Below are 27,162 nucleotides of genomic sequence, written 5' to 3'. Positions count from 1 at the left end.
TGTGCAGCTTGTGTATCTGACCTAAACTGACAGCTTTACCTGTTTTCAAACAGTGAAACTACTGTGCTGCTAATATCATTACATAGTAGTTATTTGCTTCATTCACAGAATAAACTCCTTCGATTCGCTGAAGAAGGTGGTGGTGCCAATTAAAATTTCTGAATACGCCTGAGTGTCCATTGTTATGTTTTTATCTATTAAATTATAGCCTAACCTCATCTCGCTTCTTCCTTTGATGTACATATATGTGAGCGTTTGTATGTATATATATATATATATATATATAATATCGACTATTGGCGATGAACTCTTCTCCATGAATTCGGCAATTAAATTATAAAATACGATTTATGATTGAATTTTTTATCACCAGCACTTGTGTATGAGCAGCACGTGACCGCTACTGATCGCGTATTTTGAATACCTGGTGTGGATTTGCCCCCTGCCTCCAACCTGACGGTGTTTTTTTAGGATTTCATAGAGGTGTAACCTCAGTCGACACTGATCAGCAAAAATGCTGATGTCGACTCCGACATGGGCGCTGACACAAGGTTGACATCGACATGATTTGGCCGTCGACTTGACATAAATATCGGCCTCGACATTTATGTTGACCTCGACTTAGTTGATATTTCCGACGTCGACGACCCTATTTTCTCTACCTCTCGCCCATCCGACCCCGCCGCACCAGACCTCCGCCACGGCCGACCTCCGCGGGTCGCAACCGGGGTCCGACGCCGAAGCTGAACACTCTCGGGATCCATCCATCATTTAGGGATCGAATCGGTGATTCAATTCACCCGATTGGTTTTGGGGTAAAGGAAGAGGCGTCGGTGCTTTCCTTTCTCTCCGCCGACCCAGCCGCCCCCACTCCACCTCGACCTCTCAACCCCCTCCATCCCCCTCCGGTTTCCCCCCACCCCCCACGCGCCCTCCGAAGCCGAAGATTTCCCGGCCGCGAGGCCTCGGATCAATGGAGCCACGGATCCACCATCGGGGGAAACAGCGTGTGACGTGCGGATGCGAATGCCCCCACCCAGATCCCCCTTCAACCCCCGCCCCCCACCAATCCCCCTCCCCTTCCTCCGCCCCCTTCCATCGGCGCCACCCGGGATTCACCTGGCGGGGGATGTGGGAGTGGATGGCGCCGGCCGGGAGAGGATGGTAGCCTCCCCCCCTTGGGGGCACCACCGTGGTCTCCGCTCGATCCGAAACTGCGTCGGTAAGGCCCTCGGCTGGGGAACCACCGGGTCACAGTCCCATCCACTGGCCTCCCCACGCTCGGGAACCCTTGTTTGAATCCCGACGGCAGCGGGACTCTAAATGAGCTCCATCAACTTCTCTCAACCCCAACTCCCCAAAGTCCATCAATCCGAGAGTCGGTTGAAGTCAGCTTGTCGAGTTATCCTGTTGCACGCGCCTTTACGTTCCTTCGCACTCGATGACGTTCGCTCTCACCAGCTTATCCTATTTCTTCATTGGTCCTCCTTCCCTCAATATAAAAAACCTTAAACGCAGTAAACAACCCGAAGGTCGGTCTGGTGGGTGTCTGCAGAGTTCGCCCAATGCTAAGCTCAAAGGCGTGTGCAATTCACACATCAGATTAGGGGGACAGATCCTTTTCCTGTGCCTGCTCTTGTTTCCCTGGAAGTTCTGGTACCTGAAAAACCACACAGCTCGGGTGAGGCTGAGGGTGCCCGGAGATGGGTGCCGGGCCTTCCGTTCAGTTGTCCAACGCTCTGCCCTTACACTACCACGTCCCCATTCCTTCCCTCCATGGTTCCTTAAATTATGGCCTTCCGGTTAACCGTCGTGTCTCAGGGTGTGATGATTAGTTTCATTAACTGTTTGTAGGTTTTTAAGTTCCCCGAAATAATTCTTAATTTGTTACGCTCTCAACCAACACAATTGTCGTATCCGTGTTTGTTCTATGGACATGTGTTTCCTGTCTACGAGTTTTTCATTGCTTCTAATATTTCATATTTTGACAGCTGGTCCTATGACCCATGATCCACAGCTAGTGAAAAGTAGACTCTTGTGATCCGCTTTTTTGTTTATAGAGTAATAGGTAGTCAAAGGTCAGCAAATCACCAATCCTTCTCCAAATTGTTACAATGCTCGATGTACTGAGTCCCCGCGTCGAGAAACTTGGTTCGAAACCCCACATTGGCAATTATTTAAGTGGAATTGCTATCCCCATCAAGGTCCCAAGGGAGGGGTGGCACTGCCATTACGGGATGGGAATCTTTGGGGTGAATCCTTAATATAGGGATGCCTCAAACTCAACAAAATCCTCTGAAGTTGCCATGGCTAGATCAATAGACCATTTCCCAATGGCCCTGAGAACGGGATAGAAGCCCTACGTCTTGCGCCCACCACATTAGTCAGCAGAGCTCCACTGAAGGCTAGGATTAAACTATATGTATTCTCTCAACGCCTTGGATACTATGATGTAAATGGCAACATAAAAACAACAAAATCATCATAAGACCACCGTCTATTCCTTTTCACTTCTGTTGACGTAAAATGGGCTGTGTAATTCCTTTCATGCGCTGTACTCCTGATTTAAAACTAGTACTCTATCAGCATTGACAAGCTAAACGAAAATTAATTTTGATATCCAGGTCTTTTAAAAGAGCTGTCGAAGATTAAAACGATCTGAAATATGAGGAATGGGCACGGACGTCCAAGAGAGAAAATTGAGACGGGTTTATTCGAAGGAGAAAACTTTATGATGATTCACTCTTCGAAAAAGCAACGAAACGAGACGGTAGAGCTTCCAGCAGTATGTGGCAGAGGGTCGTAATAGCGAGAGTATGGGCATAGGTACACTTTTAGTACTACCCGGTGTCTGTATCGGACTATAATGAGGTTAAATAGGTTTACTTAGCAATAGCAAAAATGATTGAGTGCCTAATGAGAAGAAAACTTAGTATCCAGAAGGTTATAATGTGATTTCGTGGAAAGCAAAGAAGTGCAGCGAGAAAATATGGGTTGGGAAAACATGCTAATTGAAAGGGATTACTTGAATTCTATACTCGTTAAGACCTTGAACTGGAAAACACTTCTTGGGAAGTCAACACCGAAAATACACAAATGGAGTATCCATACGTATTCATGTGGGGTGATCCGAGCTATGAAGTAAGCCAGGGAATGAAAAACTTGTCCTAATCGGCCAGGTTTTTCTAATACACAGAGATTTAGAAAAAAATAAAGGACCGCAGAGGATAATCTATATTGATATCCAAAATGCAACTTAATGATGTTTCTCTTTTCACAGGAAATTTAAGGAAATAGAAGTAAAGTGATACATACTACGGCCTGATGAATAAAGGAGTACCATATTCATGACATATATTTTCCTTTGATTACTAATATGAAATTTTATTTAAATTGATGAACACACATTCATTAATTTATTTTGCTTCAAGTATTATCATCAAGTTTGCAATATTTTATCTAATACCCATGCTAGCCTATTGGTAGACTTGCAGGCTTAAAAAACTGCCTGTCATTTCGTAATCTATTTGTTTAAAGTGTTTTATATTTCTTTCTCATTAGTCCATTATTCAAGATTTTAGATGGCTCCTGGAAATTCATCCTCTATGCCTTAATATTTTTAGTATTTAGAGGAACTTCAAATTTCTGAGTACAGTGCAGCAGAGAAAAAAAATCATTTGCACTAAATTATTCGGTAGATCTGTGAGTAGTTCAAGATGTGGTAGACAAACAAGCTACGCTTCAGAATCCCAAAATTTGCCTAAGTTGCTGCTGTAGGATTGAGCGTCGGTATATTCGTCGACGCTTTTCAGAGTCGCTTGAATTATGTATGAAAAATTAATTACGTTAGCATTCGCTGTAAATTAACCGGCCATTGCTTGCTATGGGCTCTTTGCATAGAAGCGCGAGAAATGTAGATGTTTATTTTCATCAAGTATATTCATGGATAGGACGACACGCGTAACGGCTTTAAAAGTTACTTTTAGCCGTAAATACATTTATTTTGAAAAATAACAAAAACATTAGGTGAGTAACAATAATAATTCGGTACCAGGTGATTTAAGGGTAATAACAAATCGATGAACATTCATACTAGAGTCAATATCGCCAGCAAGGCGATAATAAAAGCGATGATAATTTCTAATACCAAATAATCATTTTTTTAGAGCTAGATTCTCCCAGTTTGATTTGCGAAGGCATATCATGACTCGGGAAATAGAAGGAAGAGGAAAATTCTCCGTGACGTGAGTTCTCAAAAGTGACGATGTCGGGTTATCTTAACTAAAAATGTAACTACTCATGCATGGGCAGTGGTAGTTTTCCTCTGAAGTTTTAGGTTTTTCACTAGCGACCGTCTACTTATAATATCCGTGATCATTCTTAAAAATTGATGTGTTGCATTTACCGTTTAAAGTTGACATATTTAGTTGTTTGTCCCAGTGAGCGTATTAATGACATGGCCATGTATTCGTGGACAAGGCGCCAAGATTTTGTGTACCGCAAATATTAATCAGACATTGTCTAAATGAATACAACGGCCTTCTGTTAATTGAATTGGTTTTCCTCACTTACTCTTTACGAGTATCCTTAATCCAAGTACAACTTTTGCTATAGTACATATTCCGTTCAATATGGAAGCGTAGTTGAAGATACGGTGTTGAAAAGGATTAGTTATTCCTTGCTTAGTAGCAAGTATTCCATGTTTCTTTTTGGAATAATAAAGATTGTTTCAAAAGGATTATAATCTATTTATGGTTTTTTACGCATTTAGAATAACGAGCATGTGTTTAGAACATGGCCGTAGGTATCCCTACATTCCTTCAGAATTTAGCCTATTCGAACGAAAAACATTTAATGAATTACATATGTGTGTACAATAAAGAATGATTTCAAAGTGAAAAAAGCAGGAGTGTCCCGTATTTATCGTGCCATGTTGCCAGCTTACACGGGGAACATTCAAATGGATCAATTTCTTTGCAAGGACGATGAGAAAAATATTCATAAAAAGCAATTGACTCAGTGGGATAAAAATATGTTTTAATCATGGAAACAGCCTTGACTACATCGGCATTTGACGGAAAATTTGGGTCGAAGACCTTACGGTCTTGACGGGCGAAATAATAGTTGACACTTTTTGGCGACAATAGTCCGCAAATGATATGTGGGAATAGGACAAGTCGACATTATTCGCGGGGCCGTTTCGGAATCGACAATTTCTGCTTGGCGACCGTCAACATAAATGTTGGAATTTCCCCTCTGTATTTTTAACTCCCTACGTACGGAATTCTAATTCGTCCCAATATCCCGTTGCCTTTCACTATTATTCCAGGCCTTTCCGAGCCTCTCTTATCAAATCCTCCACATGTGAACTATCATGGGAAATTATTAGGAATTGCTACCTTACTTCCATGTCTATTACTGCTCATGCAGATTCGGATTTTTATTTGAATAGTTGTTTGCAGTGAGATTCAATAACGAGGTTCTAGTGAATTGTCCAACCCTCCACTCCACTCCTTATATTCTGTAGTACGTTCATTAAATTCGCCCCCCCCCGTACTCTAATTCTTTTCTTATTTTCTCTCTTTACCATTTATTTTGCCACTGTGGGGATCACGGGTATTGTGCAGGTAAATATTTTATTTTTGTAGCATTTTCTAATGCCGTGAACTTCAAAAAAAATCTCCGCTTTTCCCTAGTGCCGACATTATCCCGAAATGAATACATTTATGGGAAGCTCTTGGCAGAAACGGGGCCGCTGCGACTCTTTTATATTGCAAGGATTTCAAGTGGGAAACCTTGCTTCGAATAAAAATTCAGGAGGCCTGGAAAAGGACATTTCGTTGGGCGCTAATCGCTTATTCGGACGCTGCCATGGCTCTCACTTGAAAGAGAATTGAATCTCTTGCAATATTGATGAGTTGCCGCTTCCCCAAGTCATCGGAAAAGAGCAGCGCTTCTCGATTACCTCCATTATGGTGCGTTTCATGGCGAGTTTTTAAGATTCTCTGTGTATCTTTTTTTACGATATTAATTTAAAATGTTCATAATTTAACGTTCTTCAGCATCTAATTCATGTCTCGGGTAATAAATTAAGGATATAGCACTTTTCCACGAAATAACACTTTGTGGAACTTTTAACTTCTGAACTGTTTGTGGAAAAGTGCTACGCCCTTACTTTATTACGGATTCCTTCCGCTGCATCAACCCGGTAACTGCTTGTCAAATCTCGGTTATTGTGGCAGTCTCTTATTTGTGTAATTTCATTTTATGTAACGAACTTGGGCTTGTATTTTTTCAGTATACATTTATTACAATGTGCAACGCATATCAACGTTAGTACATCTTCATATGATTATATGCATGGACCTGAAGATGGCGTATTAACGTTCAAACGCGTTGCACATTGTAATAAATATATCATGGAAAAGTAAAAAATTAAGTTATTTGTCTAAATCATATTTTATATCAAATCTCCACGTTGATGAGAATCGCAAAGATTTCATGCTCCAGGTTGGTTTAAAAGTAGGCAATTACTAAATTACTTAGCAAAATATAAAAGGAATGGCAGCTGGCATCAATTTTATCTCCTTAAATATGTTCTTTTGCAAAGGTTTGGATATGACATCCACCGCGAAGAGTCCAATGGAAAACTGGTTTGATATCAACGCAGGCGTCAATTTTAATTACATCATCCGGTTGGCCTAATTTGCCGATATAGTGTCAGGTCTTTATAGTAAAGGGCTCAAGGCTATTCCTGAATAGATGTCATCATGAGTTTACTGAACTTTGGAAATAAACTGCATGGATAGTCGTCTTTCCTTTGCTGGGAAGTGGTTTGTTAATATTATGAAGTTTATTCGTCTACTCAAAGGAATTTTCCGCGGGAAATACTCCCAAAATATCAATCTCGGATTCAGCGAAAGAACAGCTTCCGTTGTTGGGTTAAAAAACATGATGGTTAAGAAGATAAATAATTGCGTATACTACTCTATGTTGGCTGAAGATCTTCTTAACTTGCTTAATTTTATTGGCACTTTTATTGGTGCACCCTAAATCTATGCGTAAGAAAGAGGCGATTGCCACTCCTGCCACCCCAGTCTAGAATAGTCTTCCCACCAGAACCTTCATCATTGGCAATCCGGTCTCTCCGCTATAAATACTCAGTTTAGAATGGCCTACTGCCCCAATCTAGACCCTGACGATGTCACCGACGAGTGGAACGAACGTCAGTCTTTTTCAACAATGGGCGCAAGAGCCTTTATTAAAAAATTGAATGCGTTGTACAGGTGTAAAACGCATTAAATGAATGTGTTAATGATTATTTTGTATTAAATGGCTTTTTGCAAATGGAGGGATTCGGTAAATGAAACTTATTTCGAAGATTTGGTGCATGAGAATTGTTCGTTAAGGAATCCGGTGTCCCCCCCCCAACATTTTGAAGTATGCCTCAATCCTAAACAAAGGAAGGCGCCATGGCGCCACGCATTGTATCCTCCTATTCCCCGTACGGTTCTCTCTTCTGGAAGTATCGGATAGGTAATTGCAGACCTTGAGAAATATTTAATTGAAAAACGCCACCATCTGGATGAAATGAACTTGGATCTCGGTTGTGGGAAGAGTTAACGGTTCGTAGCTGCCGTCCCAATGTTGTGTTTTACATAACGGTCATACGCCAACAAAATTATATTCTTTTGTAAACTTGGCATCTTTTTGTGAGATATTCTTCAACAATTTTTTTCCTCAGTTTTCTTTATGCGTTCAGCGCACCGGTCCCTCGTGTCCTCGAGTTCACGGCCTCGCCGATTGTTTATCCCTCCCGTAGAGAGTCGGGATGTGGCCAATCATACACGTAACTTGGTTGCGAGTGAATTTTTCCTGTTTAATTTTCTCTTGTATTTTAATTCGCAATTAATGGCACGTGGAGATATTTTTCTCGAGCAAGTTAAATTTTATATCGCTGCTCTGGTTATTGCGTGAAATATCTCCATATCAGAGGTGACCGTCAAAAAAAAACCTCAACGTGAAATTGCCTGTAAAGAAATGCTAGGAACAAGGTGTCTACGTACATAAATCAGTGTTTCACTAATTTAAATTACGTGCTAAAAGATCTGGAAGTTACTCACTGTGTCACTAATTTAATTTATTGAAGGTGCTTTAAGTTACTGATGACCAAGGTAAATCAGGAATCCCATGTAGGGGGCAAAGGAGTCATCAGAAGGTGATGAAGATTACGATTCCTTCGCTTTGCTTTCCATCATGTCCACGGTACAAACATTTTCGGGTATTTGCTTTAGAGTTGTGTATCCGAAGGAAAACTATATCCCTACGAAACCGTCAACGTGTCGCTTAATCTTACTTTTGAATGGTTCCCGGTTATCCTTTAATAAAATACCTGGCTCCATTTTTAAGCTAATGAAAATAATTATACAGGGTTCGTCCGGAAAATAAGTGTACTGAGCTCAGGAAAAAAAAATTATTACACTTTTACATATCTTAAGCTAATATTCCTCAAAATAGGACCCTTGTGAGTCGATACACTTGTTCCAGCGGCGTTCCCATTCCTGGAACGCTCCCGCGAAGGCATCATCGGGAACCTCTCGAAGACACGTCGTCACGGCCTCTTTGACGGCGTCCAAAGTCCCGTATCGCGTTCCTTTCAAACTCCTCTTTATCTTCGGGAACAGAAAGAAGTCCGGTGGTGCCAAGTCCGGGCTGTAGGGCGGGTGCGGCAGCGTTGCCACGCCGTGCTTGGCCAAGAAGTCCGACACGACAAGCGCGGTGAGAGACGGCGCATTGTCGTGATGCAGCCGCCAGATGTTTTTGATCGCTGGCCGGACGCGGGCGACTCGTTTTCGAAGCCTGTCGAGCATTACACTGCTCTGCTATCATCCGAACACTAAGACGACGATCAGAGTTCAGTACATCGCGAACTTTTCTCACATTTTCGTCGGTGAGTGTCGTTGATGGGCGTCCAGGCCGTGGTTCGTCGTCGACCTCTTCTCTGCCCTCCACGAACATCTTGTGCCACCGAAAGATCATGTTTCTGGACATGGCTGACTCCCCGTAAGCCTGGTTAATCATACCGACAGTTTCGGTAGACGATTTCCCAAGCTTTACCGCAAATTTGATGGAATAACGCTGCTCCAAAAACTTCGGCATCGCGTTCCGTGACGTGGGTCGAGCGTGGAGGTTCGCGTTAACAGAGCTCCTCACTACACCACAGATCAGAGCCGACTGCCTTTTTCAGCGTCGCTTGCCAGCATACCCCCCTCCAATCGCAGCCCGTCAGAGCGGTGCTGGGCGCGCCTGGAGCGGCGGGAAAAAATCAGTACACTTATTTTCCGGACGAACCCTGTACACATACTTTTTACGGCAGAAAGGTTCAGCTACCCATTCGCGGCGTCTATTGTTTATGTAATTGTATTTAATGTATAGTACTCTGAATAATGCAATTAACATTTTTACTCCAATAAATATACATTTTTTTTTTACTTTTTTGGGTCATTTGGTGTTTGAGTTATTGAGAACTTCAAGATTGCTACAAGTATGCAACAGGTCTTTCACGACGTGGAACCGGGCTCCTCTCGGGGGAAGTGCGTTTGGAGATCGATTAAGGAGCGGGTGGAAACCAGCAATAACTTCCCAGTTCTGCAGTTAATTCGCGGTGAATTGTCCATTTTCAAGTAAACTACGGTCAAGTGAAACGCACACGGAAGACAGAGAAAGAGAGTGACTGCCTATCTTCGATGTAACTTCATTCCCAGAAGCTAATCAATAGAAGAGGTTTGGGAGTGTTTCCTGGGTTTTTCTGGGTGACTCTGTGGTCGCGGTTCCGAATCCTGCCTGAGATATGGGAGTCGTATATTGCGATCATTGTTTGGCCTTATGGTTTCCGGTGCAGAATGAAGGGAGGAGCATCTTCGCGGCTGATTTTATTTCCTTTTGCGCTATAATTTGAAAACTCAATGCAATCCTGCATGTTCCCATCATAAACAGAATATACAATTATGAACCTCGGCATATACGAGGCACATTCGAAGAGTAAGAGGCGTTTGGTCGTAAAAATATATATTCGTAAGAAAAACGTTTCCTAGAGGCCTGCTTCACTTTTCAATATAATCGTCATTCACTTGTGAGCTCTCTTAGTGACGCTCCACCAGCTTCTTTAATCCCTCAGCGTAGAAGTTCACCACCTGGAAATTGCACCAATTGACAATGGTGATCTTGAGTTCCTCGTTGTCCGTACCGTTGTCCACTAAGTCACGGTTTCAAGTGTAAATAAAGGAATTAGTTGTCAGGTGCAAGGTCGGGATTGTCGAAATCGGTCCAAAAACGCTTATCCACTCAACATTCTTTGTTCTAAGTGTTGGCCGGTAAGCATTTCCGATACCAGCTTGTACTCAACTGGTAATATCCGAGCGTTTCCCTAACATTCGCGTGAATAGTGGTGCTTCCAACAAGAGGAAATTGATCAGCCAGAGCACTAATCGTCATTCGTTGATCAGATCGCAGTTCTTGGTCCACTTGTTGAACGATACGATATCATCAGTGTGGATCTTCGGCCTGCAACTCCTCATGCCTCTTCATCATGCACATTTGTGTGGCAATTTTTGAGGTCTCGACAACATTGTCTAACCTTTCCCTCATTAATCACTGCAGTAGCTCCACAAACTGGGAACAACTTCTGATGAATTTGAGTAGTTGATGATATTTTGGCACACAAAAATCCAATCACAGCACGCACTTCGCAGCTGTTGGAAGCTCCAAACTTTGCGGGCATTGCTATCTGCGTTCATTGACAGACAAACGACTACTGAATGAAAACAATAACTTCGGTTGTTTCGAAAACAGTTAATGGATCGTGCTGCGTGCGTACAACTTTGTATGGATGTCCCAGTATTTAAATGTAACAAAATGACACAGACTTTTAGAATATACCTAGTATGATTGAAATCAAATTTTTCAATGTTAAAATTTGTTTTTAAAAACAGAAAAGCATCATTGACTTGGGCTAGTCGAGTTATAGGTCGGTTATAGAAGAAAATTGACGCTCGAGCACATTGACGTGATTCCAGGGTGGATTTTATGTAAGAATTTAAAGAGAGGGTGGCTGTGGAATCTAAATTCTACAAAATCTCCGGGTTGTTAGGTCATGTAAAATGTACCCGCTCTCGAAATTTTCTTTGGGACGTATTTCTCACTTTACCCAAAGTAGGCAAAGACAATCATATCAAACGCGTGCGGTTTCTCCCATTTTTCACGTAAATGATATATTTCAGTTGTAACTGATAATGGATTTGATTTATGCCATTTATGCTACGGCTCACGTGATCCCGCAGCATTCAGGAGGCCACAACTAAGTGCCGTGTTGGTATCAGAGTGGATGGATGAATTAATAATGTTACGCACAATGCATTGAAAATAGAGGGAACTTGGATTTTCTTTTGGCGAAAATTTTGATCTAAAATTTTAAATAATCCATCGTTATGGAATCCCTCCCGAAAGGAAAGCATATTTCCAATTGTACATTACGAGTATAGTGCTGGAGAATTAGACACGGACGTTCAAATAGCACTCTCAAGTTGTTTTATACGGTAATCATTCAGCATTCATGGCTATCAGTACAACATTTATGACTATCAAATACCACGGAATATTTAATTTCGATAAAACTTAAAAAATATTCAAAATCTATAAATTTTTCCTGCCTAATCCCTCAAACCGCTGCGCGAATGTGTGGCAGACTCCTTGCACCATACCTGTATGTCGTCACAGTGTGAGATTTAGAAAATCGGAGTGTAGGGTAATAAATGATATTGTTAAAATGTCAATTTAAAACAATTTTAATTTGAATCTCTTGTGTTATAAATAATGAATTTGATGTAATTATTTTCTCATCAATAATCATAGTGCGTGTTTTACATTTTCCATTTCATCGATTGTTTAAGAACCAGAGAGATCAATCTACATCTTTGTTGGCGTATCATTTTGTCACTGACATTTATCACGAGGAGGAAACTAATTTAGTTCGCGTGACGTAAACGGAAGCTAGTTATTTCTTTGCTTGCATGCAAGAATATATGAGAGGAACATGATGAGCATCACGCGATTCTCAAGAGGTACGTGTCATAACAAAAAGTAAGTATTCATTAGTAAATTAAGCGGCAAATATGCTTGTGATTGTATGTCTTATAATAAAGTATATAACTAAGATTATTTACTCGTATGAAATATGACTGAGTGGTGAAATAAATGTCCTCTCATCGATACCATCATACTTTGAAACCGTAAACTTAGCTTCAACCGTCCTTAATTCCAACTTTTAACTTTGAATAATTTTTTTTTGTGGATGTATTTCGCAGTACTGTGTTGTTTTGAAAACGTTCTTAGGTTACTGAAATACAATATTGAGGTCCATTTTTTTGATGATTCAGAGCTTAACGATGGCAGGTAATGCTGAGAAAATATGGCGTTTATCCCGCATTCGTAACTTATTTTTCTACTGACATTCGTGTTCAAATTTGCGATGAATTGAGCCATTTAAAAGGGAGTTGAATCACTGTTCGTAGTGACGGCGGGGGCCAAGACCAATGAGAAGTGAGGGCATGCGCACTGGATGGAGTTCACTATATCGCCGCCGTCTTCCAAGAGCAGTGCTGCCCGTCTGACCTCTTGCGGTTAATCTTTCAATTACGTGCTGCGAGGGCAGCCCAAGAGAGTAGAAAGAAGGGTCGATCGTTTTCTCGTTAGTAAGGAATACTTCTAGCGTGTGTCGAGGGGCCCGAACGTCATCCGTACTCTCTGTGTATACAAAGTGCGTGAGTGTCACAGTGCCTTAAAGAGTTGTTCTCACGTGGGCAGGTACATGTCGGAGATCCTCACGGTCGACCGAGCCCTCACAAAGGAGCCCAGGATGGTTCCGGGGTTGTCATGAGGATCATTCGGAGGAAATGGTGAGTAATTTCCACCGCGGACACGCGCTTCCACGGGAAGTATCCATCCCCTTTGGTCCCGTTGCGGGCGTCTCGGAGATACGCGACGTGGTCCGTTACGCGGATGACGGGTCCGAGGTCATCAGGTGTTCGCCTCGTTGAAGGCGATCACCAAGCGGTGGCAGATGAAAATCGTGTCGCGCAATCTCTCCGATCCGGCGCATACGATGCGTTCTTCGTTCCATGCGCCCCGTCCTACTAGCCTTCGACTCCTCTTCCCCCCCCCCTACAAACCACCACCCCCCGCGGGGACGCCTCCCTTGCTGCTCCGAACCCCCCCCCCATTCCCTTCCGCCACACCCGCCCGCGTGTGCTCCCGAGGAGATGCGTGCGCTGGACCGATAGGGAGCAATTACGAGCCCATCCCGTCGCATTGCTTTCGAGCCTTTCAGGTAATTGGACGTCATCGGACTTCGGTAGTGCGGAGGCGTTTTGGATGTTGAGCGTTGGCCCACGGCGGAGGTGTCACTAACCCCCCCTTCCTTGGCCCACATCCACGCCCGAACATACGTACATGAGCCCGCTAAAATTCGTCGGCTAGCCTTTTAAAACTCTCTGCGCTTCGTCGCATCAGTTTTCCGTGTTATTCTGCGCTTACAAGGTAGGCTGCGCGCGAACGATTAACTTAGGGCCAGGTAGTTGGTATGTTTTCTCCATTGGCATTCATCCGGCCCCACCGATTCATTCATATTTTCAATGCGTTTTATTCCATCGGAGTTCTCGTTCATTTATTTTGTTTGGGCCGCCGTCATGTTTCTTCACCGTTTGCGTACTGCAGTGATTTATTTCTTGAGGTTCGGATGTATGCATGTGGCATTGAGGTTCGAAAGTATGGGTGACGTGCTTTGGAAAATCATTCTACAGCAGGAGTCGCAGTCTCTTTGAGTAATGCAAGGTTTGCGGTTACCGAATGGCATGTGCATGCGCGTCCAAGTATATTTTTGTGTGGAACGTTAATGGTAATTTGTACATAATCAATTCGTATTGATTTCTTGTGATTTAGAAGCAATTTATATGAACTAGGTAGCGCTCGAGTTTAGAATTCGTATTTAATCTTAAAAATATTTTCCTGACTAATTGTCATGAATTCGTGGCAAATGTAATTAAGGTGTAGTTCTCTTTTAAGTTTTTTATTAGGCATACGCGTGATAGTTTTGCGTGATCTATCCTTCTGTTTGTTCATTAAATCAAAAGTTGATAAAATAAAGCCAATGAACAAAATAGTCGTGATTGGCCTAATACTTCGGGCGGTAAATGTCCCATTTTCCCATTTATATATATATATATATATATATATATATATATATATATATATATATATATATATATATATATATTTATAGTGCAAGTATATCGTTAGCGTAAATGAATCTTAGACCTTATTTGATCGCCTTTATTAAAAATATGTGGCGCGTGATTGTTTTGAATGCGTGGGGAATTAGGGCTACTCGCACATTTATGAACGGTGATTTTATTGTTCCTTAAGAAGTTCGACCGACATCAAGCGAAGAATAGCCTAAGCTAAGAACGGATTCATTAAGAAGAGGCAATTACTATGTTCATAGAATCGAAGGCTGGAAACAATGAAGTAATTCGTTAAGACTTTCGTGTGGATCATGGCGCTCTATGGTTCCGAGACTAGGAACATTGGAAAAGTGGACCAGCGAATAATGGCGAAACATGGCGCTGGAGGAGATTGCTGAAGATTAAATGGGCAGACAAAGTAAGAAGGAGTAAGTTTATAGAAGAGCAAAAGAGGATAGGACCATATGGAGAACTCTACGGCAAAAGAAGAAATAGATGGAGTGGACACACATTGAGGCACAATGGATTGATCACGAATATAATAAAAGGGAATACACAAGGAAGACGAAGATACATGATGTACATAGGGCATTCAGGGATTGAGGGAATTGACATTGAAGAGAGTAGAATCGAGGGCTGCAGTAAACCAATCATAGGATTGAAATAATGTGATGATAATTGGAAATCCATTCTGAATCGCTGCCGGATAGGTTAACCTGAGGGGACGATAAAATCAATCTCTCATCTAATGTGTTTCTGAATCAATTGAAGGGAAAGCTATGGAAAACTCGATGAAAATATGTAGGCTTCAGTAATTCGGGGAAAACCGAATTTGAAGTGTGGCGTATCTTGCGCTCAAAATGCGAACACGAATTATCAGCCGAATGGTGAAAAGAAATAAAATTAAAGAAGGGAACCTGTTGATCAACCATTTCGGACTCAGAGGGGGGGTGGTGAAACGACGTACGTCACACTTAGCTCGGGGATACTTTCGGCGAAAGAATTGTGCGCGTCAAGAAATCATTGTGCGCGCGGGTATGCCGTTCTTGGAATTCGAAAAGTCCATTTGGCAGCGTGAAATGCAACTAGATCCAGGAGAAAAAGCAGGATGTATTGCAGCGGTGGAAGAATGAATATGGTATGATGAACCTCACAAGAAATTAAAAGGTCGGCCTTGGGTGCGTACGTCTCATTAAAAGTTCAATTAAAACTTGTCAAATATTTCGCTTATCTCGGAAGTGGAATAACATCGTATGGAAGAATCTTGGCAGGGAACAGTGGATATAATGGAGCAGGGAATAACTCGGTGTAAGGAGGCAATTATCACGAGGTTTACGACTGTTGCTCTCAATGGAAATTCTGTCAAAGCAATGGAAGCAGGGCGTGAACGTTTTCGTGTTGAGCGTGGCACTCCTTGGTTGGGTAGAAAGGGAGAGATGGAACCATTGGAAAGGCAGGCCAAAAGATATAAAGACGACTACAATAGGAAAAGGCGAATATGGGTCACTATACGGGGAAAAGAAACGTGTCTCGGACACGCATATCGGATTTGTTGAGGAGGGCACAAATGAAAGGACTATAGGTGGAAAGGTCCCTCGGGGGAGTCCATGGGGACATTACAAGCTGGCCGAACGAAGGATGGGGATATCTGGCAGAAAGAAGGCCTATCTATAAAGAAGGCAAGAGAGAATTGCCATCGCTCTGGGAAGAATGGAGGTCCGCAGTCGACTGAAATTTGGAGTGAAAGGCTAATGAATGGGTATTGGTTGACGGAAATAAAACCGGATCTCGTGTTCCTTCACGATTCAAGTCTGGGGCACCACCCCCGTCCGCTCGTCTAGCATCGGCCGCTCTCGGCGACTGCATCGGGCCCGATGCTCTTACTCCCCCTCTCCCGTCGTGCATTTTATCTGCCTGCACTCCACTCCCTGTGTTCTCGACGACGCACCCTGTCCTGCGTGCTCCCGTCTCATCTCGCCGTGTGGAATCCTGAAACTTCCCTGCCTCCCTAAAAAGATACTGGACTCGGAAGGTATTCGTACGCTATTTCTGGGACTCGGGTCTATTGCAGTTAGTCGTCGCTCTATCTGAATTCTCACAGTACCTACCTCCCATACTCTTGACAAGTTTGTCGTGTTTGTGTACTGTCATTTGTGTGTGTATATGTCATTTGTGTGTGTATATGTATGTATGTGTATATGCATATATATATATATATATATATATATATATATATATATATATATATATACACACACACACACACACACACACACACACACACACACACACACACACACACACACACACACACACACACACACATACACTTATATACTTCTGGTTTTCAATTGTACATCAAAAATGTCTCCTTACATTATCCACATGATAAATAATCAGTTACTCCATGTCTTATTAAATTCTCCATTGCTTATAACTGCCTTTAAAGGGGACTTTTGAATATTATTTAACTTTTTATCTTCGAAATCGATTCGGTTTTTCCTCGTGAGACGTAATCCGTTTAGCTCACTATTTCAAGGAACGCTGCAATATACAAGGCTTCGATTATCTTACAATTTCTATTTCGGAACGATCTCCGCGGGCAATTTAGCGCTGTCTTCGACTCCTCTTTTTGCCCAGTTCCCAACCGTAATTTTATATTCCTCCCTTCTTTTTCCGTTGCACTCCACAGCCTATCCTCTGTTTCCCACACTGGCCACTTTTGCATATACGCCGACGGCTAGATCATGGTCCTTGCGGTGCATGACGAGCTAACTCGTTATTGTTGGAAAAGTTATTGAGAATATTTTGTATTTATCTTTTCCTGTTTAAAAAAACTATGTTTGCAAGTAAAAGAGCGTGTTGTTTATGCTATTTTAAAATCCATGTCACACAGGACTACTTCCTTTAGTACAGACATTTTCAGCATATTTACCGAGCATTCTCTCTCCTAGGCCTTATATAAAACTTTCCCATCCGTAAATATACTGAGACTAACCATTACTTTCGGTAGTCCACCATTAAAAGTAATAATGATTGTATTTCCATAAACAATAAACACAGTAATCAATCCGATGGGCGGTTTGGTAGGTGATGGTATAGTTCACCCAGTAATACGCCCGTGGGCGTGTGAAAATATATACATTAGGGTAGGTGGGCCAGTGCCTTTCCCTGTGCGATGAATGGTTTCCCTGGGAGATTATTTACCCGAAAATAATACAGCTTGGTTGTAGCTGAGGGTGCCTAGAGAGGCTTGCCCGGAAATCGAACCCGGGACCTCCGGTCAGTAGTCCAACGCTCTACCCCTGGACTACCGCGACCCTGTAAATCATTCATCTTGTCTCAAATTGTGTTACCTATGCAATGATCGTACCTCCTTAATTAGATTATATTTAGTTTCCTCAATTGGATTACAAACATACAGCAGAGACAAAGAACAATTTTCAGTGCCGGCATTTTCATTTTGAATGGTTCGCCATTTATCCGTAGGAAATTTTAACACGACGGTGAAGAATGGTCGGTGAACGTCGATCGAGCGCCGCCTATTTGGGCCTGACCCCTCATCTCCCACCTCTTTGTCCCAATGCTAATGTGCCATATTTTCATGCTTATACATTTTGAATGGTCGAATTGTCCTGAGGTTAACAGCTAACATGAGCCCCTCAAAGCGCTCCAAAGCGTTCAATCGCCGAGCAATAAAAAAAGGCTCATTGTGATAATCTTCATCCTCCTAATTTTTATTTCTTTAATATTACCCTTCACAGTATTGCTAGTTACCATTCGGTACCCTCATCGCTGTAAGCTAGCTCTATTTATGTTTCCAATGAGTAGTGTTAACTTGATGTCGAAGGTGCTCCAACGGCTGAGGTCTTATCACTAAAGAAAGTCAACGGAGAACAAGCGATTGCATCGAAGCACGACATGTATGCTCGAGACAGAATTGAGTTGAAATTACGAGGGTGAGTCAAATAAAAACTGAAAACTAAAATATTTTAAATCTCCTGATTTCATGAATACTAAAGGTTCTCACTCATACAATATTTATCTGCTCTTGGCGTATAATAGAGGTATTTCAGCACTTCGAAAGTTCACGGATACGTATAGAAAAACAATACAGTTGAGTAGAACAATACAGTAGATTTAATTAATCTAAAATCCTCTATCGTCACAACACGGTGTGTGCCTGACGGTGAGTCTGATACGGAAATAACACTGTTTAATAAATTCTAGTCCAGGCGTCATTGCTGAAGGGAAATAGTTGAATCTCTTTTATGAACTTTAATTCTTCGATGAATTTGGATTTGTTTCACCCCCGTCTTAAGGGGGTGAAACATATCCAAATGTAAGATCGATGTTTCTCTGAGGTGCGTGTTGAACGTGGAGCGGCCATGTTTACCCTATTGCTGCACCGTATTTTCGCGTTTTGATATCATACTATAAGTTGTACGAGAATGCGATATGAGCAAGTGGTATGCTATATGTTTGGCCATACTCAATTTCTTTCTCTTGTGATGATGAAATTCTCTTAACTTTATTTGCGGATGAGTGAAATATGTCGTAGTTCATACATACTAAAACATTCCGCGTAGCCGACGATCGTTACTTTACGAGCATGATGTACCGAGTCAACTGCTCCATCAGTCGCATTGCTCAAAATTTGTCCGCCGTTTATTTTTGTGGTGCACAAAATCCATCGGCAATCATCAATCCATTTTGTTTCCCTTTGGGCCCTCTCGCTCCAAGCCACGCGCTCTCCACGGGAATCCATTCGCGTCCTTACAAAAATGTCACTCCCAGTCGGGTAGTCGGTGTGCCCGGAAGCATCCACTCCGGGTCCTGCTGCACCCCTTGGAGATGCTGCATCCTGAGGAGATGATCATGGGTATATTTAGAACGGGAGGGGGCGCGATTGGGGACTTCGTCGCCGGAAGGAGAAGGGGGGGCGTGGTCGAGGGATCCGCACCGCCCCCCAGCCTCTCCCCCCACCTTTATCGTCAATTTCCCTTTCGTGGGGCGTTGGCAGAAAGTTCGAGTTTTCGGAGGCTTCTCGGAATATTTTGTGAGCAGGAATTTTTTTCAAGCGCTCTCTCCGATCCATCAGCGACCGCCAGTGATTGTCTTCCATTTCGGCGCGATTAAAATTTTAAGTTGAAACGACAGTGGCGGTTAAAAGCTCTGGGCGTTTATATTTACTGTGCCATTACGCACTCTTCTCCGTCCAGCTAGCCTCTTAAACATGGTCATAATAACTCATTTTGTGTATTTCATTTTAATCGGTTGAAAAGTTCAATGGCAAAAGTTCAGCACACCAGCTCTCAGACCGTAATATGTGCTGCCATTGCAAATCTCTCTCCATCTGCGTTTAAGGATAACATTTCAAACGTGGTCTTTTATACTACTTCCGTGACGTAATATTTGCTGTGAACTTTTCGAACAGCCTCAGGTTGCTGACCCCTAGTTTATTCAAATTCCGCAAGTTTAAAACACACTTCCGTCTCCACGGATGGAAACCAGTTTATGGGACCACTACTCCTTGTAATTTTCAAGGTTCTGGTTTTTCCCTCCTCGTCAATAGTCACTTATTCGAAGCCACTCCGGAAAATAGAAAGGTTGAACATATATTTTTTTGACAGAGTTGTTAGTGTGTGACATTTTAAATGTAACAATGAGTCTCGAGTCCCCGATAATTTCCGTGGAATAAATCCCTCCTCTTTCCCATCCGTAGTCTTCTCCCAGCCAATTTTTTTGCTATCGTCGAGCTCCGGCTTATTTCCAGTTTTCAATTTCGCAGGTTAGAAGCTCAGGTAGGCTCGTTATTCGCAGTCTCCGAAGAAGTCTTATCGCATTCATTCGGCCCTTTTAGGGAGGTTCGATCGTGACCGCACGAGCCAGTATGTCAACATAGTGATGAGTGATGAATGGTAATGCCACGCGCTTTTATGCGCAGTTCGTAAATATGTACATATATGATGTGCGTATACAGTTTTTAAGCTCTACGAGGTTCCACAAAACTGCGGCAGATGCCGCAACAGTAACTTTTGACGGAGTCATCCGCTAATATGCATTACAGTGCAACAATTTCAGAGAGAAAAAATCAAGGCGAATGATTTTTACTCTCTGAAATCGTTGCATTGTTTCAATGAGGTTCTTATTAAATTATGAAGTGTGCTCTGAAATTTCTTGTGTACTAGTATGAAGGCGCCAATTTTTTCAACTGGACGATTTCGGCTATTTTCTCCCACAAATAAATTAATATCATTGAAACAGAGGCGGGTAGGTGCTGTTATGTTAAAGCTATTACAATTCTTTTATAATTTTGAATATGATATCAGTTTTTCGTGTGAATTACGTAAAAATCTGCACCATTGATCCCTCGGCTACCTTAAGAACATGTATAAAATCTTTTATGCCAACTTCTGGTTTTTTATGTCGAAAGAAATCGTGGTAAGACCCCATTTTTATCCTCTTCATTTGATAGAGTGTACTTAGGGCTACTTACGCTATTTGAAAAGATCACGCACGGCCAGACGTATATTTGCTATTAATAAAGAAAAGCAATGCGAATATAATGTCCTGACTGTGTCAAATACGGTGCAATATGGCACACTAAAGATGCAAAATGAATTAAAGCACCGCACGTCGTGGCAGTAGAAATATGTTGCGATATCGTAAGTGGCCAGCGATGAAGAGCCGATAGCAACCACTAAATCAGGGGTCTTCTGCATTAATTTCTGAGCACTCACGCCCGGTCGAAGGTATTTACGGTTAGCCATAAATACTTTGATCCCATTCTGGAATAAAATAAAAACTGAAAAATTAACCAGCGTCATACAAGGATAGATTGCGGTAGAGTGTTCCGGAGAAAATGCCAAGTAGCGCGCCGGAAATGCACCTGCGAACTGTGATCAAGATAATGTTCGAGGAAAGAGGCCTGCAAAGCAGTCCATGCTTAATAAACCGACATAATTTCATTCCCGACGAATCGGAAATCATGCTAATTAAACGAACAGGAAAGTAAGTCCGAATGCAAATGAGCCCTTAAAAATTCGAACTTTCAGAGTCTGTGAATGGCTCTAATGGTGTCTGTTGTACATACATTCTAGTTATTCTATCTACCAAAGGTAGGTTTGGGACGGTCGAAAACGACTATTTACTTGTATGCATCGCGAAAGCTTAATCCCTTTTGCTCTACATCATATCTTTCTTCATTTCTTCGTAACTTTTGACATCCTTCATGCTGTCTAAAAAGCCTATCTATCCACCATCTCGGTACTATCCCGGCCGTCGACATCCGCTACCTTTCTATGTCTTATTTCACCGTAATCCTTGAACAAATAAATAACTCCGTGTGCTCACAAAGAAGAGTATTTTCCTCACAATAGCGTAAAGAATGAGATGATAGCGGTTTCGAATGCTGCTTTCTTTTGCCTTGTGCAATAGCGTCCATATGGAATTCTTTCGTGAGTTACCTTCGATCTGGTATGGCCAGTTACATTTTTTTCCGAGATAAGGCTCAAGTAGCGTAATCTCTTCCGGGTCTCTGAGGTAAGGAAACTGCTTGTTGGTGGCATGAGTGAGCACTAGAGGCACTGGGGGATCATTAGTATGGCCAAAGGTGGCTTCAGGGAGCGCCGCTTTGGAGGGGCCGCCCTCCAGTGCTCCCCTACTGGGAAGAGCCACTTGAAGTATCCCCAGCCACTCCTCCAGCCAGTGGGGCGTGTGGTCCGACTTCCAAGCCTAGGTCGGTCGACTCGCTGGTTTCCGTCACTACATCGCATTGGATGTGGTAGTCACGGCGAAACCATTAGGTTCATTTTGGGAAAGAAGACCGGCAGAAAATTTCGCAAGAGATGCTTACTCATCCAGCAGGTAGAAATTTTCACTTGAACTGGTGAGAAATGGTGACCGGCGGATTTGGTAATAACTGCTTGGCTTCATGATCAGTGGCGCGTGTACTCGTTTCTGAAAGCGAGGTGTTCAAGCATCGCATACGTATGTAATTTTAATTATTTTGTAGCATGCGAACCTAACGAATTGGCGTCATTTTTTCAGCGCCTGGGATATCTAGATATCTTCTTAAATATCATTATAACTTCAATTGGAAAGTGATGTGTACTCGGATGGACGTTGAAGATTTTGTTTCCTGCTATTTTTTTACGTTACTCGTGAATATATGACTCGTAGATATGTGTCACGCATAACTTGACGTGCCTCAATGTGTCAGTGTTTGATTTGGCTCTAGGTTCTTCTATGGTAGAAAATGTTAAGATTTACTGTATGGCAGAACTAAATGAAATGGTGCAGCGGGCATTGAACTCTGAATACGGCACTTAGGGTGAGCTAGCAGGTAAAGCACCTTGAAAGCAGGAATGATTTCCCAGAAATTAAATTTAGTTCTGCTTTAGAAATGTATTTGAGGTATATTTTTCCGAGAGCTATTTAACGCTGGCTAGTTAGTAAACAGCATTAAATAGCAAAAACATTTTCAGATTGTGGATCGCGGTTGTCCAGGGGTGGAGCGTTGGACTCCAGACCGAAGGGCCCCGGTTCGATTCCCGGGCAAACCTCTCAGGGCACCTGTAGCTCCACCCAAGCTATGTGATTTGTCGGGTACCAGATCTTCCTGGGAAATCATAGCCGGCACATGGAAAGGAACTGGTCACCCTACAATGTGTGAATTTCACACGCCGTCAGGCTTAGTCCTGGGTGAACTCTACCATCACCTACCAAACCGACCTTGGGGTTGATTGCTGTTTTTATGGTTTTTTATATTTTCAGGTTGCAAAAACAGCTGCATTGACACAAAAATGTTGGATTTTGAATGAAGTTTTGATATTATGAGTTACAAAATATTTTTAGACATTTTTACGCAAAATAATTACTAGTAGCTTATTATATTCGCGATGATGGTTCAGAGGCTATCTAGTACTAAATTGTATAAAGTATAGTATATCATTAATATAAAAGCAAAGTTTATTATTCAGTGATCGTATTCAAAAGCAACATGTGCCGTTTATAAACCTGAACATTTCGCCTGTATACCCGATATTTAATTGTGTTCAATCACGTTTTCAAACGATTAATTGTCAGATAGACCGCATTTATACATTTTTAATCATGTTAATAGGCCCATGCTGACAGTGCATAGCCAACAGGGTACTATTTTAATGATAAAATTAATAAAAGCATGGTTTAATTTATAGTTAAACTTTTAAAACCGAACGGCATAGTCCGAGAAAAATCTTTTTCTACTCTTGAGGCATGCATAGTTTTCTCTTCCCATGCTTTCTACTCTTCTCCATTTATTCCTTTTTTTATGTATTTAATTTTTTTCTGCTTAAAATTATCGAAGGAAACATGCACAAAAATGAAGCACTCGTATAGCATTACGTGTTGCATTAAGGGCGCATGTTCTGTTCTATTTAATAGATTTATGTTTCGAAGAAATTCCCTTTCAAGTTTCATGTTGCGCTGATCAAAATACTCAAACTTCGTAAATTTTAGACAGCATTCAATGCCAATTTCTTAGTCCCCATCCAGTACATGCATCTACATATTGCTCTCGTTCCGTGGCCTCAAATACGATCTCAGATGAGGTCGGGATGCACATATCATTATCCAATAAAATAAACCATCTTTTCGTTTTTCCCCCCACGTCGCGTGGAAGCACCACGTCGGCTCTCGTCCGCAACTCGGTGTGTTTCACAACCGGTGAGGCGTTGGCGTTGAAAGATTAGTGGGGAATTAGGGACAATCCAAGTAAAAAGTTGTGAGGAAGTTAAAAGTTAAGCCATCGTTTCTTCATTAACTCTTAATAAAAGTGCTAACGCTGCATGACGGAACACTCGATGCTCGGTGGATGAACTGCCCGCGAAACTATCCGCCTCGCCGATCCGCCATCCGCAAATTTCCGTGTTATGCGTATATGAGGGGTTAAGCTTGCGGACTGCGCACCTGAATATAAGCACCTGCACACCGCAATGTCCTGTTTCTAGGATATAAAAATCCATAAAATGTTCCTCGACTGACTTGAATCAGGGGACAATCATAATTTAACACGCTTGAATGGGGGCATGTACATGTACATAGTATATATTGATTTTTATGGTCGTCTACCTCTGAATTAATTTTGTGGCTTAAAAATGCATGTAAATATACTAAGTGGCAAAATTACGTCAAATATTGGTTTCCCAAGTCACCTTTAAAAAAACTGGTAGGTTATCTAAGCGTCAAATCAATGCGTGTAAATGAGAGCATTTATTTCAATGAAACTGTCAAATAAATATCTATTCTACATCATACCACTGTAACACAGTTTAATTATCAGCTTTGTCAAGGCCATGGTCGATAATTAAAACTCGGTATCTATATATATATATATATATATATATATATATATATATATATATTTCACACACGCACCGGCTTTAGTAACTCCTCTCGTACTCCGATGAAGATGGTTGCGACCCCCGAAATATAAAATTCTTGAGTGAGTTTTATATTTTTTATCAATATTTTTATAATTTTTTACGTTATTATCCCTATAAATGCGTGTGATTTTCACTATATATATATTATATATATATATATATATATATATATATATATATATATATATATATATATATATATATATATAACCATAACACAGTAATCAACCCGAAGGTCGGTTTGGTAGGTGATGGTAGAGTTTACCCAGTCCTTAGCCCAACGGCGTGTGAAATTCCCACATCAGGGTATTCCCACATTCCCTGTGCCGGTTATGGTTTCCCAGGAAGATCTGGTAGCCGAAAAATCACATAGCTTGGGTGGAGCTGCAGGTGCCCAAAGGGCCTTGACCGGGACTCGAACCCGGGCCCCTCCCATCAGCAGTCCAACGCTCTACTCCCTGGACTACCGCGACCCACATATATAAATATATACACACATATGTGTTACCATACCTCTATACTATATGCCTTAGTATAGAAGTATGGTCTAATTATTTTACTTATGGTGACTCTTATGAACTCGTTATTTTTTTCATTTAAAGTCAACGGCCCATTGCAGCGGTGTGGTTTCCAGTCTTTAATTCCTCGCCTGCCATTGACTCTGATGTGTACTTTCCCCCCTCCCGCGTATTAAAAATGAATACCCCATTCCTTATAAAATATGCAATAAAAATTGGCTACGAATTAAGTATAGGGTTATATAAACCTCGTATAATCAGGATCAAGGAGAATGAAGTAAAATTTTATGCAAATTAGGTTATGCAAGTTCTGCGCATAACATTTTTCCGTGCATATAATTTTGATTCGGGTCGTGATCGATGACATGGTGAATTGAAGTCATAGTTTCAATCATATGGCGTGAGAAATGTTTATACTTTATTAGGTCATTGGCGGGGAATCCTCCTTCGCCAGAGAAATTGCCGTTTTTTTGGGTAGGAAAAAAATATTTTCGGACTCCGGACCCGTCCGTCTTACTCGTGCACAGAACGATCGATTCCTGCCTGCACCGATCGCTGTTAAATGTCCATTCACCATAAGGAGAGTGTCGAGAGACCATCCGGAAAAATAAAATTTCCTGCACTACCCATTGGGATTATGGGCGTAATAAGACATCTGCCAGACCTCTGATGACCTTCCACCCCCAAGAGCCCTATCCCACTGGAAAACTGACCATGCGTATATCTCCAAGGCATACGTACTCGTAAAGGTGGAATGGTTATAAGTGTGATGAGTTGTGGAGGGGTGTAGGTGTGCGGTAGGGGACATATTTTGACCCCCCCTCTCCCCTGCCCTTTACGTCCCCCCCCCCGTAAGCCTCCGGTCGCTCGTTGCGGTCAAACCAGGCGATGGTCCCGAGCAATTCGTGCCGACCATGGGTTCGTTCATTTGCGGATACCATCGCGTCACATGAGCCCCTCTCCGACGATCCCAGCGGAAGCTGTCGGGGTTACCACTGAATTTTAATGAAAAGCCGTGGCTACAAGGTGGGCTACGTGGTGTCCTCAAAGTAAACGCCGTGAGTACAAAGAGAAAGGTGGAAGGATTTATTGCTTTGAACTCGGTATTTTCTCTATGCCCTGGTAAAAATCTCGCGTTTAAACGTCAAAATGCTTGGCTATGTTATTTTTTTCTTTTAGGAAAGTTTTGCTCGTGTCTTCGTGGAGATTTATAAGCCTTCGGTTTAAAAACTTTCGGAATGAACTTCCGCCAATTTTAAAGAGAGAATTGCGACCCTTCTTTGCCTGAGCGATGTGTCTTCGTCGACTCATTTTCATAGCGTTTCATTACTCAGGTCGAAAGAAAAAACTCGGTTGATGCTGGTAATTTCAGGCTTGATTTTGTGGAACTTATCCATAGTGGAAAGAAAAATTGATACTTTGTCAATTCCACTTTATGTTTTAATCTTAAAACTGGGGTATTAAAACATGGTATCATATTAAGGTACATTTTCTAGGTTTTACCTTCAAATATATGTATATTTTGGTCATGGGGCATAGGTATGGGGGCGAAAAGAGTCCTTTTGGGATTGAACGGGAGGAGGGTGAATGGAGTGTCATTCCCCCCCTAAGTTTCTTGGGCCTCCTTTTCCCGGTCATTTCTTAATTTCATCCCATCAACTTAAGCTCCCCTTCTTAGGAAAGCTATGCCATTAGTTGAGATTGTGACTGCGGTGGAGAATTGTCAAGAGGACAAAGTAAAGTAAAGACTCAAGAAAACAATGCGAAACTTTAAAGTTTTAATATGATGTGCCAAACCTTTTCCTCTGTAACCCCCCCCCCTATTCCTGTCCAATCCCAAAACGTCTCCTTTCGCTTCAATATTCAATCGCCCAATGACCAAAATGTATATCATCATCAGAATTTTAATCCTAAGAT

General features: G+C 42.0%; 1 protein-coding gene across 3 annotated transcripts in view; it reads left to right on the top strand.

Moving 5' to 3' along the window:
* The window catches only part of LOC139691250 (rap1 GTPase-activating protein 1-like), a 312,140-nt gene that overhangs the window by 70,346 nt on the left and 214,632 nt on the right, over positions 1 to 27,162 (top strand). The window contains exon 1 of one of the 3 annotated variants that reach the window (XM_071588995.1): positions 12,789 to 12,953. The exons of the other annotated variants lie outside the window; for them this stretch is intronic. Within the exon in view, the coding sequence (XP_071445096.1) occupies positions 12,931 to 12,953 (23 nt within the window). The 5' untranslated portion in view covers positions 12,789 to 12,930. Of the gene's footprint in view, positions 1 to 12,788; positions 12,954 to 27,162 lie in introns of those variants that run through there. 3 annotated transcript variants of the gene reach the window in all.

Source organism: Hetaerina americana, unplaced genomic scaffold (assembly GCF_022747635.1).
Source record: "Hetaerina americana unplaced genomic scaffold, ioHetAmer1.1.p SCAF_31, whole genome shotgun sequence".
Lineage (NCBI taxonomy): Eukaryota > Metazoa > Arthropoda > Insecta > Odonata > Calopterygidae > Hetaerina > Hetaerina americana.
This window is presented reverse-complemented; position numbering and strand designations above follow the sequence as displayed.